Source organism: Pelophylax lessonae (genome assembly GCF_965119305.1).
Source record: "Pelophylax lessonae genome assembly, chromosome: 11".
Taxonomy (NCBI): Eukaryota; Metazoa; Chordata; class Amphibia; order Anura; family Ranidae; genus Pelophylax; species Pelophylax lessonae.
Window position 1 is genome coordinate 184,513,109 of NC_138778.1, and position 16,017 is coordinate 184,529,125.

General features: G+C 45.6%; 1 protein-coding gene across 1 annotated transcript in view; it reads right to left on the reverse strand.

Moving 5' to 3' along the window:
• The window catches only part of SMARCD2 (SWI/SNF related BAF chromatin remodeling complex subunit D2), a 109,985-nt gene continuing 93,968 nt past the window's right edge, over nucleotides 1-16,017 (reverse strand). The window contains exons 12-13 of the mRNA XM_082272568.1: nucleotides 14,062-14,163; nucleotides 1-327 (exon numbers count right to left, since the gene is read on the reverse strand). Coding sequence (XP_082128694.1) covers nucleotides 274-327; nucleotides 14,062-14,163 — 156 coding nt within the window. The 3' untranslated portion in view covers nucleotides 1-273. The remainder of the gene's footprint in view (nucleotides 328-14,061; nucleotides 14,164-16,017) is intronic.

Here is a 16,017-nt window from a genome sequence, read left to right on the forward strand (position 1 = left end):
ATTCATGGGGTTAAATTGTTTAAACCCACAGCACCCAATAAGACAATTCTTTTAGAAACCTCCAAGGTCTAATTGGGTTTTAGGGTTTATACAAAAAATGCAACCTCTTCCTTATGTTGCCAGAGACAGAATTTTGCATAGTTTTGGTAAATGAAAAGGCAGCTAACATTTATCGTACCTGAGGACTGACACAGCTTTTCTAAGGTGACAGAATGTATATAACATTAATATTAAGGCACATGAAGTTTAAGTACAGGCTGCTCCAGACTGTGCTCATGTCAGACGTATTCCCAGAACCTGCTCAAGCTCTTGTCTCCGCTGCTGGACCTGGAACATAAGAGTAGAGATTGTACAACTTAGATTAACCACTTAAGGACCGGGCCTATTTCTGACACTTGTTGTTTACAAGTTAAAATCATTTTTTTTTTTTTTGCTAGAAAATTACTTAGAACCCCAAAACATTTTATATATATATATATATATATATTTTTTTTTTTTAGCAGAGACCCTAGAGAATAAAATGGAGATCGTTGCAATATTTTTTATCACACCATATTTGCTAAGCAATTTTTTGGGTAAAAATACACTTTTTTAAATTAAAAAATAAGAAAACAGTAAAGTTAGCCCAAGTTTTTTCCTATAATGTGAAAGATAATGTTATGCTGGATAAATAGATATCCAACATGTCATGCTTCAAAATTGCGCACGCTAGTGGAATGGCAACAAACATTGGTATTTAAAAACCCCCATAGGCGACACTTAAAAAATTTCTACAGGTTACCAGTTTAGAGTTACAGAGGAGGTCTAGGGTCAAATTATTGCATTCGCTCTAACAATTGCGGTGATACTTTACATGTGTGGTTTGAACACAGTTTATATATGTGGGCGCGACTTGCATATGCGTTTGCTTCTGCACGCGAGCTAAAGGGGCTGGGGCGCTTTAATTATTTTTTTTCCCCTATTTATTTTAAAAAAATAAAAATGTATTTAAAACATTTTTTTTTGATCATTTTTATTCCTATTACAAGGAATGTGAACATCCCTAGTAATAGAAATAAACATGACAAGACCTCATTAATGTAAGATCTGAGGTCAAAAAGTAATTTCTTTTCATGATGGAAAAAAATGGGCTCTTTAAGGCCATAGAGTCGAGTGGGGGCATCTTGCCCTCACTCGACTTCCTGCCTAAGAGGAGAGCGGACCGGATTAGTTTTCTATCCTCCTAAATAACATTTCTCTTTTGTTCATTGATGGACACAGCTCCTGATCTTCTTAACCATTGGGTTATACTGCCCCCTACAGGAGTAGGACACTAGGCAGGAAAAAAGTTTGGCTACGCCTATGGGGCAGTCCCAGGGGTATACTCCCCCTCTCTGCTATACTCAGTTTTTTTTCTGCCTAGTCAGGAGTGTGGACCTAGTTCCTTCCTGGGATCTCTGGCCCTGGCAGATTTTTTCTCTTTTAGATAGATTTTCTCTCCTGGTTTTTTCTTGTGAGATCTACAATCAACTGCTGGACTGGGCGCTGGGCTGGATAATCTAGATCCAGTGGTCATCCCAGTCGGGCCAGCTCCGCGCTAGGTCAGCTGCGACATAGCCCCACCGGACAGGGGCTGGTCTGCGAGTTAAACGCCTCGCGAAGTCGCATATGTCCGGTTCTCGCCCCAAGTCGCAGCGTTCCTCCTGGCCGACAGCCCTCCCATTTCGATGGTGAGGGGTTCTGTCTGGAGCGGTGCCCATCTGGTTCCTGATATAGCGAGTAGATGTCCCCCCTTTCCCCCTGGAGGGTTTTGGTGTGGACGTGGGCCCCTCCATGGGACAGTCAGACCCTGGTTACACTCCTTCCCGCCAGACACCCCCCTCATCTGTCCCCCCACCCTACCCCCCTCCACTCATGCTGGGGCTTTGTGGGTGGTCTGGTCCACCTCCTGGGGTGGGGGCAGGGTGCTATGCTGGTGATGGGGGGGGGGGGGGTGCGCCGCCAGCAACCGAATGATTGGCTGGGCGGGGGCTGTACCTGTTGAGGGCTCCTGCTAGGGTCCCCCGTCCTGCCTGGGCCTGTTCTTGAGGCCTTGTACTGCAATGCACGGCGGCCATATTTGTGTAGTCTGGTTTGCCATAGAAAACAGCGGCAGCCATGTCTGTGGAGCCTTCTGGGTGGCGTGTTTGGCGGTGGGAGCCCCACCTCATCCCCTGGTGCTGACTCCTGGATCTTTTAATTTCCTGATTGCTGCTCGTGCAGTGCAGAGTCCCCTGGTGGCTGTGGTACCTGGTTTCTGTGGGGTGGTGAGTCTGGTGGTGAGTCCCTCTCTGCTGAGAATCAATTGGTGCTCTCTGACTGGCAACCAGGTGGTGCTGCCAGAGTGGTGGGGGTTGTCCCTTCGCAGTGTTTTTACACCTTTTTGTGGGGTCCTCCTGGTGACTCATGGAGTCTTTGGAGCACATCTCCCCACCTGATACCCTCTCTGAGGCTGCGGGGCCCTCCAGGTCCCCACCATCCATTGATGCACTGACACGGTCCCGGAGTCCTTTGTGTCCTGGGTGGAGGTCGCTTTTGGGCGACAGGCTGGCAAAAAGCGCCCTTGCCTTCTCCTGCCTCATCAGATCCTGAATCTGATTTGGCCACGGCGTACGTGGGTCACCCTCCTGATTCTGCGAACACACGCCCTGAATCCTGAGATAGTGAGGAGGATTCCTCCACTTTGCAACGGTGCACAAAAAGGCGTTGCTGGATGCACTGATTGTATCTGTGCGTGAAACTTTAAAGATGGAGGACACAGCTGTGACAGAGGCAAGGTTCTCTTTGCCACTCACAAGCCATCCAGACTAGCAAAGGTGTTCCCTTTCCCCTCCTATTTTGAGAGAATTGTCACTAAAGAGTGGGGACGACCAAAGCGTCCCCTTCGAGGCCCTAAGCGATTTGCTAGGGGATACCCCTATGAGGAGTCCCTTAAGAAGTGGACTGTTCCACCGGTGGTGGACCCTCCGGTTTTCCGATTGAACAAGGCAACCATAAATCCGGTTGAAGAATCCCCGGCCATTAAGGACCTGGCTGACAGCTGGTCTGCGGATCAGACTACTAAAAAGGCCTTGACTGATCTTTCTTTTCAAGGAGATCGACTGTTTGGTGCTACCCTGGATGACATCATTAAAGGTCTCACAGGGTGAAAGAGTACCTTTCTTCCGCAGGCTACTAACGTCAAGGACCCTCATCGTAGACGTGAGCCCTCCTCAGCTCATAAGAAGTGGTTTCCTCCCTCAGGGTTGACTGACGAGGGATCAAAGCCCTTCGTGCCTCCTCTGGAGGATCCAATCGCACTTGGTCTGGCAAGTCAAGAGCGGGCTTCTCTAGATACACGCACAAGGCCCCTTCAGCATGAAGGTGCGCCCTCACCCGTATCTGGGGTGGGGAGAGCTCTTCCCAGACCCGTGGACTTCCCTGGTACAAGACAAGTGGGTCCACAAGGTAATTCAGTCCGGCTACAAGATCAAGTTTCGTTCTTACCCTCCAGATTCTTCCTTCCAACGTTTGACTGATTCTGTACGCTTACAGGCTCATTTTGGGGCGGTGCAAGACCTTTTACTGCAAAGGGTGATGGCCCTGGTTCCGACTTAGGACGTTTTCAGGGGTTTTACTCAAACCTGTTTACAGTCCCCAGGAAGGAAGGCAAGGCGCGTCCAATTCTGGACCTCAAGGCGTTGAACTGCTTTGTACGGGTGCAGAAGTTCAGAATAGAGTCCCTTCGCACGATAGTGGCTTCCCTGCATTAGGGGGATTTTCTTGCCTTCATCGACATCAAGGATGGTTACCTTCACATTTCAATATGTGTCGGTCACCAGCGCTTCCTCTGCTATGCCGTGGGAGAAGAGCATTATCAGTTTGTGGTGTTTCCCCCCTTGGTCTCGCCTCTGCTCCTCGGGTCTTTATGAAAGTGTTGGCCCCGGTGCTAGTGTTGTTAAGTCAGCGGGGGGGTCGCAGTCCTGGGCTACTTGGATGACCTTCTTCTGCGAGCAGAGTCTCCTACTGCACTAGTGAAAAACCTGGAAATCACCATATGGACCCTGAAGGAGCTTGGCTGGATTCTGAATCTTCAGACGTCTGCCTTGGTTCCTTCCACGAAGCTAGACTATCTGGGTCTGACTCTGGACTCGGCTTTAGTCAGAGTACTCCTTCCTCTGGACAAACTCCAGAATCAGCAGACTGCAATTCGCCTCCTGCTGTCCAGCAGATGGTCATCTCTCCGGACTTGCATACAGGTGCTGGGCCTGATGGTGTCGACCTTCGAGGCAGTCCTGTTTGCACAGTTCCATAGGAGGTCCCTCTAAATGGAGATTCTGATCAAATGGGACAAAAATCCGCAGTCTCTGGACAGTCAAATCCAGCTGAGCTGGGGTACAAAAGGGTACAGCAGGGCAAATCCTTCCTTCCCTTGTATTGGACGGTGGTCACCACGGATCGTCTCAAAGGATGTCCAGTGCGCATTCAATAAGACAATGCCACAGCTGAGGCTTATGTCAATCACCAAAGGGGCACAAGAAGTGTCCTGGCGGCTCTGGAGGTAGCCGGCATTCTCAGGTGGGCAGAACATTTCGTTCCAGCCCTTTCCGCCGTGCACAATCCCGGTGTGGAAAACTGGCAGGCGCATCACCTAAGTCAGCAGGTGTTGGACCAGGGGGACTGATCTCTTCATCTGGAGGTGTTTCATCAGTTGTCTCCGGTGGGGCATCCCCCGAGGTGGATCTGTTGGCATCTCGGCTCAACAGAAAGGTGCAGAGGTTCGTGGCACAGTCACGGGATCCTCTGGCGGTCACCACAGCTGCGCTGGTGGCCCCGTGGGGTAGGTATCATCTGATTTACGCCTTCCCTCCTCTAAAGCTTCTGCCAGGAATTCAATGCAGGATCGAGGCAGAAGGGATTCCGGTCATCTTATGGCCCCGGACTGGCCTCACCAGGCCTGGTACGCTGATCTGGTGCGGCTGGTCGCTGATGTTTCTTCTCAGGGAGGATCTGTCGTCCCAAGGGCCAATCTTCCACCCTTCTTTACAGTCGCTGGCTTTGACAGCTTGGCTGTTGAAAGGTAGGTGCTGAAGGACGGGTTTGTCTGAATCTGTGATTCCAACGTTGTTAAAAGCTAGGAAATCTACTTCTAAGAAGAACTACCATCGTACGTGGAAGACGTACATCGCAGGTATGAGTCTCTTGGGGATCATCCTCGCTCCTTCTCGATGGCTCAGATCGTGACCTTCCTTCAACAGGGGGTTGAATAGAAATTGGCCTTGAGTACCATCAAGGGCCAGGTGTCAGCTTTGGCGGTCTTCTTCCAACAACCCTGGGCCACACACTCCCTGGTGCGTACCTTCCTTCAGGGTGTTCGACATTTGGGTCCTCCAGTGCGGTCTCCGTTGCCGCCTTGGGACCTCAATATGGTGCTTTCGGTCCTCCAGAAGCCTTTGAGAATCTTCGGGAGATTCCCTTGCTTACGCTGTCTCAGAAGGTGGCTTTTTTGGTGGCTATCACCTCTGTGCACAGGGTGTCGGAACTGGTACCGTTATCCTGTCGTTCACCTTACTTGGTGATTCACAGAGATAAGGTGGTTCTTCGCCCCGTTCGCCATTCCTTCCAAAGGTTGTCTCTGATTGCCTTTTGAATGAAGACATTGTGTTGCCTTCCCTGGGTCCCAGGCTAAAACATCCTAAGGAAATGGACTTGCATGCCTTGGATGTGATTCGGGCAATTAGGGTGTACCTGGCAGCTACGGAGTCTTTTAGGAAGTCAGACTCACAATTTGTGCTTACGGATGGCCCTCGGAAAGGGTTGTCCTCTGCGACCATTTCCAGATGGACGGTGATTCAGGCCTATTCGATCAGAGGTCAGGTTCCTCCTTTCCCTGTCAAGGTGCACTCTATTTGGGCGCTCGGTGCCTCCTGGGCCTTCAGTCATCAGGCGTCGGTGATGCAGGTTTGCAAGACGGCCACCTGGTCGTCTGTGCACACTTTCACAAAGTTCTATAAAGTGGATGTGTTGGCATCTACGGATGCTTCTTTTGGCTGCAAGGTTTTGCAGGCTGCTGTTAAGAGTACCTGTTTTTTCAGGTGGGCTCCAATTGTTTTGGTTGAGCTCCTTTTGCCTGGTTGGGTACTGTTTAGCCTTTGGAATTTTTTGCTGTTTTCACCCCTCATGTTTAACCTGGCTTTGCTACGTCTACTTGGTAAAAAGATCAGGAGCTGTGTCTGTCAATGAACGAAAGAGAAAATGGGATTTTTAACTTACGGTACCATAAAATCCATTTCCCTGAGGTTTATTGAAGGACACAGCACCCACCCCTCTGAATTCTTCTGACACTGCTTGTAACAAAACTGGGTACCTATAGCAGAGAGAGGGAGTATACCCCCTGGGACTGCCCATAGGCATAGCCAGAATTTTTTTCTGCCTAATTTCCTACTCCTGTAGGGAGCAGTATAACCCATCGATTAAGAAGATCAGGAACTGTGTCTGTTAATGAATATCAGAGAAATGGATTTTATGGTAATCCAAAAATCCAATTTTTCCTGACAGACTCCATGGCAGCATACGTATGGGTTAACCCTGCCTCCACTCCCATAAATCTTTGCTAATAGCCAGAGACTGCGTTCCTTTTTTTTGTCCTCATCCTAAGGACCAGAATGGTTGAACTATTACCTTGGATGAAGTGTCCACAATGGAGGCCTGGTTATTCGGCAAGCTGCCCCAGAAGACGTGTGGAGTCTCCAGCAGTCCCCAGCTATTAGTGGGGTGGAGAAGGGTGATGGATGCGGTGCCATGAAGAGCTTAAGCTTGGCCATTGGCAGGCAAAGCGGAAGTACGGCCTAAGAACCTTGCTATTAGCAGGTGGCCATAAACACCCTGGGCCTGTGCAGCAGCCTCTTCTGAATCTAGGCATCGTCGTGGGGGATGCCGTGTGCGGTGATGTATACTTTATTTTGCGTATTCCATGACAGCAGTTGCGTGTGTTTGTCTGTTTTTTTTCCCTGGCTAGCAAGGTCAAAGATATACCTCCCTTCTGAGCAAGATGGCCAAGCTCTATCCATTCAGAGATAAGGATATGAAGCATTTAAAGGCTGCTTCTCTAGTTTTTGAGGCCTTAATGAGGCAAGCAAGCATGTCGCTCTTCCTTGGAAGATGCAGTGAATGGCCTGAAAGTCGGCCTGGGCTCATGTGGCCAAGTTTAAAGTGATGAAAACATGGAAGAAGAATGCAGACACAGTATTCAAGAGTGTTTTCAGAATCTCAGTAGTTCAGGAGCCAGAGCTGGTGCCAGTTTCGTTGGTGAGGCTCCATCAGCATAGTAGAGTGGATTTTGCTCCTGTCAGTTATGGCAAAATGAGTGCTATGGCTGGGGCCTGGGCGTGCTGATCCAGCCTCTAACACGCCTAGCGTAAGATCCCTTTGAGGGAGCTTCATCTTTTGGCAAGTGGGTCAGCACCAGAACCCAGGCCTCAATTGGGTCTTGCCTCAGGACTGGCGGAAGGCTAGGCCGGAAGACAACACAGCCTAGAGGACAAAGTTCAGAGTGTGCGAGGGTTGCATTTTTTTTTTTTTACAGACCAGGTCTGGATTTTAGGAAGAGCTAGTGATGAGGTCAGATATCCCCTCAGAAGTATGCTAAAAGCTTGACCTTGGGTATCCAAGAAGCTACTGAATTTGAGCCTCAGGCTATTGGAACATCAAAACGGTCTTTTCAGGACATGTATGGTCCATCAGAAGTCCTCCTCATCTCGGGTTTGTTTCCACGGATTTTGCATCACTCTGAGGTAAAATGAAGCATATACTCTTGTACTACGTAAAGTCACGGATGTCACAAAGTGCTGCTGTGCCAGTCCCAGGATGCAAGAGATTTCAGGGCATGTACTCGCCTCTCTTTATGGTCATGAAGAGGTGCGGCTTGCGGAGGCCGATTTTAGAACTTGCGCACCTAAACCAATTTTCATCAAAAGGAGAAGTTCAAGATGGAAACATTGTCCCTGATTCATAGGGGGTCCAGCCAGGTGACTGGCTCATTTCCAATAGACCTAAAGATACTAACTTTCATGTGCCCATTGTAGAAGACTTCCGCAACTTCCTTCGGTTCGCCGTAGGTCAAGACCATCTTCAGCTTGCATGTCTACCATTCGGGCTTTTAACATCACCTTGTGTGTTTTAAGGATCTTATTGGTTTTTAAGGTCTTTATCTAACCAAGGAGCATACGCCTGCATAGTTACTTGGATGTTTTTCTCCTACTGTCCCAAGACAGAGGACAGCTGCTCCTTGAAATTCGGCTGGTGCTGACTCTGGAAAAGACACCTGGAGCCTACTCTGTCTCTTGTGTGCCTCGGGGCTCAATTCGATATAATCAAGAGGACCATTGTCTCTAGATTTCAATGTTCTGGAACAGAATAAATCTGGCCCCGTCTTCTTCTTCCCACCTGTGCGCCTTTCAGTGTCTAAAACAGTGTTAATTTTGGCAGCAAATTTCAATTTAGTTTTAGTCTTAGGACTAAAATGGCATTTTAGTTTTAGTCCTATTTTAGTCTTCTGCAAGTGTTTTAGTTTTAGTCGTATTTAGTCGACTAAAACTCCAGTATATTTTAGTCCACTAAAACGCCCTACATTTTAGTCGACTAAAACTCATTTTAGTCATCTATAATGGAATGGGTGTAGTTCAATTGTAATTTGTAATGCATTATTTCAGCATTTCTCTACAATTTCCAAACTCATTATATACTACTGCTGGTCCTGGAGTGAAAAATCTAATATGTTATTATTTATGCTTTGAACATGCACCAGTGTTAATTTTTGGCAGCAAATTTCGATTTAGTTTTAGTTATAGTCTTTTGACTAAAATGCCATTTTAGTTTTAGTCGTATTTTAGTCTTAAGACTAAAATGCCATTTTAGTTTTAGTCGTATTTTAGTCATCTGAATTGTGTTAGTCGACTAAAACGTTTTAGTCGGTTTTAGTCGACGAAATTAACACTGGTCTAAAATGATCGACACTATGGTGTCTACAGATCCGATGGTCAAGTGGACGCTCTGGAGAAGGCGGCCCTTCTAGAAGGTGTTTCCCCAGCAGTGGGAGCCAGGAAGTAGAATTCAGGTCATCTACATAACCTCAGTCATGAGAGTGAGTCCCCTGGTGGCTGCAATGGAGAAACTGGCTCATTTGCCATTCCATTGCCTCATTTCCTGGTTCACAAGCACGCCCAATACCACCAATATGGCATGGGGGGGCTGTCAATTTCACAGGATTGTGTTGAACATTCTGAAACTATCAGACCCTTCTCTACCCTACAGGCCTTTCACCATATAACGAACCATATAACATCAGTGCTCTTAGGCTAGTCAGCACTAAGGCGGTCTCCTACGTTAAAAGACAAGGGGGGAACTCACAGCCTGTTCTTAATTACAGGAAGCAGAGCCAATTATGTTGTGGGCTCAGAAGAATCGAGTCTACAGCTTAGAAGTTTTTTTCCCCAGGGTCCAGAATATAATAACACACTTTCTCTCCAGAGTCCAGTTGGACAACAAGGAATAGTCTCTACAAGTGGAGGTTTTTTCAGGCGCAGATGCCCTGGTGGATCATTGGAAATGCAGCAGGTCCTTTCTTCAAGTCCTGGTCATCCTCGGGTTTCTATGAAAACCCTGAACAAAAGTTGTGGAAGTAGTGGCAGTGATGCCTTATTGGACAATTAGGCCATGGTTCCCCTTGCTAGCACTGTTCAGCTACCGGAACCCAGTGCCCCTTCTCATCAGGCCAGACCTTCTCTCACTGGGTGCATTTCTACATCCATGTCCAGCACGGTTACGTCTGACGGTCTGGTTCTTGAGATTGGAGGTCCTCGGCTGCTCCCCCAGAGTCATCTCTCTCTTGAATGCTAGGAGAGCGAAAGGGTAACTCCACTTTCGTGATGAAAAAATAAATAGCAAATAAAGAAAAAAATATATAGCGTATACAACTGCGACACAAATAATATTGTAATTAAATATTATTAAAAATGACCTTTCCTTTTCAATCTGCAGCTGTTATATTTTCTGAAATTGCAATGCAGTATGGCTACCTGGAGCTGTGTACTGACCACACCCCAGAAACATAATTTCCTGCTTGTGTGATTGGCTCACCAATTCCCAGAAGTCTGCATTAAGATACAAGTCAGATTTCTGGCATCCCCTGCAACACAAATGTCATTTTTGGTGAGATACTCCCAATAGGAGCACATTTAAAGGGATGCAGGCCCAGCAGGTTTCCTCATTAGAGCCCTGCAGCTGCCACAGCTGACAGATAATTATGAAACCACTCCCATTTGGCCCACAAAGCACAGAGGAACAAACAATGATTTCTTTAGAATAACAAAAGGTAGGAATTTGCAACAAAGTTTGTTAAAATACATGTAATATACAGACATCACCCAGAGGGGAATGTTTTTTTTCTCAGCAAAAGTGGAGTTACGCTTGAGCACAAAATTTACGGGAGAATTGGTCAAAGTCTGTGCAATATATGTCTGCTGCTGACAGATCATGTACTGATCTAGAAGTTCTAAATATTCTGGACTTCCTCCAGTCGGATTTAGATCTGGCTCTATCGATCAGCTCCTTCAGAGTACAAGTGTCCGCTTTATCGGCCTTCACAGGTGTTTCCAGGTCTAGGCATCTTTTTCTTTCCAACAATTCTTCAAGGGAGCAACTAGGTTCAGACCTCAGAGTAAGTGGAGGTCCCAAATGGAATCTTCCTCTTGTTCTTAACTCCCTCTCGGGAATTGGAGCGGAGTGTTCTAAGGCTGTCTCCGTTAAATACCTCTCTGTCATGTTCGCCTTTCTCCTGTCTATCACTTCAGCATTAAAAAAGCCTCAGAGATTGATTCAGTGGTCATGGAGAACTTTTCTTAATGTTCTTCCAGTTCGAGCGGTGCTTTTACCTATGATTGACTCAAGTCTCAAGGGTACATCAGTCTTTCATGGGAAACAAGAAACCTCCAAACCTCCAACCTCTGGAGTAGTAACTTGCGTCCTTTGGACGTGGGGGAGGTCGCGCTGTGGCTTAGTTGGTTAAAGCGCATGTCTAGTAAACAGGGAATCCTGAGTTTGACTCTCAGAAGTGCGTTCCTTTGGTTCTAGGAATCTCTCAGATATTGTGAAGTTATATCTACAAGCTAAAACTTCCTTCAGGCTTCAGAACACCTGTTCATTCTTTTTGCCGGAAAGGACAAAGGGCAATGTGCCTCATCTAAGGGGAAATCTATCAAATACTTACCATCATTTTCCTTTCCTGATGGACTCCATGGCAGCAGGACTTCCCTCCCAGAGTCATGCGTAGGCTAGATACGGAACGCGGCCTCTGGCTCAGAGCAAAGATTTATGGCAGTGGGGTCCAATAGGGGAGGAATGAAGGTGGGGTTAACCCATATGTAACCTGCCATGGAGTCTATCAGGAAAGGAAAATTACGGTATTTGATAAAAAAATTTCCGTTTTCTTTCTCATCCATTGAGGGACATCGAAATTTAAATACTGTTTGGCCATAGTGCCACCTGCAGGGGGATTTGTACACTGGCAATTAAATTAATATATGGGCTGGTCCAGGTAAAACCCCTCCTTTAAGGTTCAGGATATTGTTAAACATGTTATACATTAAATAAAGAAAACAAGGTACCCAGGTCTCAGTGAACAATAATAAAATCAAGATAAACAAAAAAATGAATAAATATGTATAGTTTACATTTGAAGATAAATAATAGTCATTAAATGAACACCAATTTATTCGATGTGAGCAAAAACTACACATAAAACCCAGCAGGCTGCTCAATAAGATTGCAGTATTATCAATCATAAAGTTCATTATTATCATCTCAAATTGCAGTGATGCCAGAAAAGAAATAACACTAATAATGGCAGCAATGATTCAGGGTGAATCAGAATATGTATGTCTTACGTTGCTGGGGAAAAAGCGTGGGATAACTGCAATGGTAGAGACCATCTCTATCAGTGATGTAGAGAAGAGTCTTGATTGAAAGCAAAAAAAATTAAGAAAAATGGCAGCAAAAAAAGTTAGTCTTAACCGCTTGCCGGCCGCCGCACGACGATTTACGTCGGGAGTCAGCCCCTCACAGGCAAAGCGACGTAGGTCTACGTCGCTAGCCTGTGAGGCTCTAGGGAGCGAGCGTGCGGTCACGCACCCCCCCGCGCGTGTGCCCGGCGGACCCGATGTCCGCCGGGCACTCGCGATCTTCCGTTACACCGGAAGAAAGGCAGGCGGCTAATGTAAACAAAGCCGCCTGTCATTCTTCCCTGTGTAAGAATGGTGATCAAACGGTTCTGCTATGTAGGACCATTGATCTCTGTTCTTACACTAGTAGCCACAGCCAATCACAGTTAGAAACACGGCCCTAGGGACACACTTAACCCCTCCCTCTCCAATAAAGTTTACTCCTTCACTGCCAGTGTCATTTTTACAGTAATAGTGCATATGTATAGCACTGATTACTGCAGTAATGTCACTGGTAACCCCAAAAGTGTCAAAAATGTCAGTCAAGGGTCCGATCTGTCGCAATGTCGCAGTCCCGCAAAAAAAAAAAACGCAGATCGCCGCCATTATTCGTTAAAAAAAAAAAACACAACAAAAATGACAAAAATCTTTCCCTTAGTTAGTAAACGCAATAACTTTTGCGCAAACCAATCAAAATACGCTTTTTGTGATTTTTTTTACCAAACATATGTAGCATAAAACAAATTGGACTAAAATGTTAAAAAATTTCGATTTTTACATTTTTATTTTGGGAATTTCATATAAAAAAATTTGAAAAATATTGTTATTTTTGCAAAATTGACGCTCTTTTTTTGTTTATAGCACATGATCAAAAAACCGCACAGGTGATCAAATACCACCAAAAGAAAGCTCTGTTTGTGGGAAAAAAAGGACGTCAAATTCGTTTAGGTACAGCGTCGCACGACTGCGCAGTTGTCCGTTAAAGTCACGCAGTGCCGAATCGCAAAATAGGCCCTGGTCAGGAAGGGGGTAAAATCTTCCGGGGCTTAAGTGGTTAAAAACAGAGCTTAAAAAAATACAGCTTTCCTCCTATGAAACTAGCAAGAAACTGAGGCTTGCTGGTAGTAGGAGGGGTTATCCTGAGCTGGCCTACAGTTATTTCTTTGTTTGCAGTGTCCTATTTGCCAACCATCATTAAAAGTTTAATAAAACTCATATGCATTTGCTATTTTGGCTTTCTCCACAGTCTATGGGGCTGAGGTCTTGCTTTATATGGTAGGGCTAATCAAGTATTGGTGATACAGGCATAGAGGCAGTCATCTAAGTGTTTTTGTTGTTGTTGTGCTATGGTAGGGAGGGTGTAAATTTGGATAAATGTACCTTAACTTACTTGTTGAGATCCACATTAAAATAATTGTAATAAAATATAGAACTTTATAAATGACATATCAGAAGACAGCGATGTACTGTACATATGGCTCTTCTTTTTTATTTAGCTGGTTTTAAAGCCAGTACCCATCAATATTTATGAAATCTGTATCTGAAATATAGTTAAATATCTCCTTTTGTTTAAACATTTTGGGCAAGGGACAGAAGCTGTAAATGTTAATAAACTACGGCAGAAGAAAATCAGTTTTCCTGTCCTGTCGGATGTAGTTATGCTGTGTGGCAGAGCTGTGTAAATCTTAGGAATGAAGGAGCAGAAATACAAATCCTTTAGCTTGTAAAGAAATACAAATCCTTTAGCTTGTAAAACAGCTCCCATACATGTATTTCATCTTTGTACTTAACTGTTTGCCTGAAGTTAGGCCTTTACGTACAAAACACATGTGAAATATCATGCAGCTTTCTATACATATCAATATTCCAGCAATGCATCAAACTGAAGCCATGGGCTTCCATAATGCAGCTACTACCTTTCTTCATTTTGAAAATGGGTCAGACCATGTTGATGTAAAACACGTCCCCTTCCAGCTAAGTCTGTTCATTTCTTGATAAAGAAGCAGTTTGTAGAAATGTAGTTAGAAATGGATGTAAGGTTCATTAAAAGAGAATAAGAAAAGCAGACCTTGAAGAAAACATATCTCCCCACAGCCTCCTGAGCCCATGGCTGTTCGTAGAACTCTGAATGTCTCTCTTCCTCTGGATTTCCCATCACATCAGTCATGATCTGGAAGTACATCATCTCTTAATTACAATGCATCATTTATAATTAATGCATGATTCAAATAACTCATTTTGTCATCGGTAGACTGTATTAAACCAACCTTCAGTTTACAAAAAATATTACCTTGAGCAGCTATAGTGCTGCACCAGTTAGTTTCAGGACCTTTAAAAGTATAATTTAATTTTTTTTTTTTATGAATAGGCCAACGCCCCCTTCTTCAGGTTTACAAATGCCTGAATAGGAGGTATACATTTGCTATATATATATATATATATATATATATATATATATATAGGAGGTTTAAAATAACTGCAGGAAGCTGCACCAAGATAAAATACAGAATTAAAGGAGGTCATCAAAAAATGAATTCTGCACTTTTTCGACTAAAATGACTGCATAACAAAACATCATTGCATGTTAGAAAAAAAAGCTATACTTTTTCTGCTAAAAGGACTTTCATGATACAGAGCTCAGGTGCTATATGTTCACACTAGCTGCAGCCACGGCTCACAGCGGGGGGTCTGGTGTGTCCCTGTTCGTTTCAGGGATGAATCAGGCCCAAATTTTTGCCTGAATTGAGACCTGAAAAGGACCAGGTGATGCACAGGACCTTTTTCCAGTGCAGGCTGGGGCCGCCCTGGAGGTGTATGAACCGGCTCCATTGAGAACCGGCTACACTATCCTGTTTCCCCACATACATCCAATTTGCATAAGTGTGAACGCAGACTAAGGATGATGGTACAAGGGCGACTCTGCCCCTAGTGATCCTGTAAATGACAATTTGTTGAAATCAGCAGTAGCAGTATCGCTAAGAGGCTGCATCTGTGTCTCTATGGAATTGCTCCCATTGTAGCTGAGGCAGTGAGATGTCAATCACATCATTAGTGATTGATTCAGCAACATTTGGACAAGTGACAGAATGGTGCCTCGCTGTATGTGTCTACAAAGGGAGCATTTCCAAAAGGTACAGATAGGCAGCCTTTTTAGTAATCCAGCCACTGGCAATCTGTTGCTAGTGACAGAATTGCCCATATCTTATCAGCCAGTGGTGTACCAAGGGGGGGGGGGCCCTGGTTACCACATATTTTTGTCATCCAGGGGGTGTGGAATGATCCAGGGAGGAGATTGTAGCAGGGCCATATTAATGAGTGGGCACCCCTTCACTTTCCCAGCTTTGTAAACAACATATATTGCTGACAAAGTGCTTCGGGTCGGCAGGGGCCCCAGCGGTGCAGGGGAAGACGGGTGCCTGTCTCCCCTAACATCCAATCAAGTCAGGCTGTCACTCGGGGATCTTCAATATCTCCGGAGGCAGCCAGAGTGGGTGGGCAGATCTGGGGGTGTGGCTGCCTCCTCCACTTCTCCCAAAGACTTATTCACTGGCAAATCCTGCAGCTGAGGGAGGAGAAAAAGGAGACAACATGGGAGTCTGGGTGTCTACATCTCCAGCCATGCTGTAAGTGACTGAACACACCTGTCACTACATACAGCCCTAACCTACCACTATAATACCTTAAACTTCCATAAACTGAGACTATAATACCCTATACTGCCCTAACCTGCCACTATAATACCCTATACTGCCCTAACCTATCACTATAATACCCTATACAGCCCTAGCCTGCTACTATAATACCATATATTGTCCTAACCTACTTAATGGCACCCCAGTTGCGGTGTGCTTTTGCAGTGCCATAAATCACACTGCAGTCGCAGCAAATCGCAACACTGTCTCCCAAAAGAAGCTCCTGCTCCTTTTTGAGTGACAAGCTTTGCGTGCTGCGATTTTGTCATGGGGGGCAGATATAGGTTTTGCCCGGATGCTAAATGCTCCAGGTACGCCGCTGCTATCAGCCT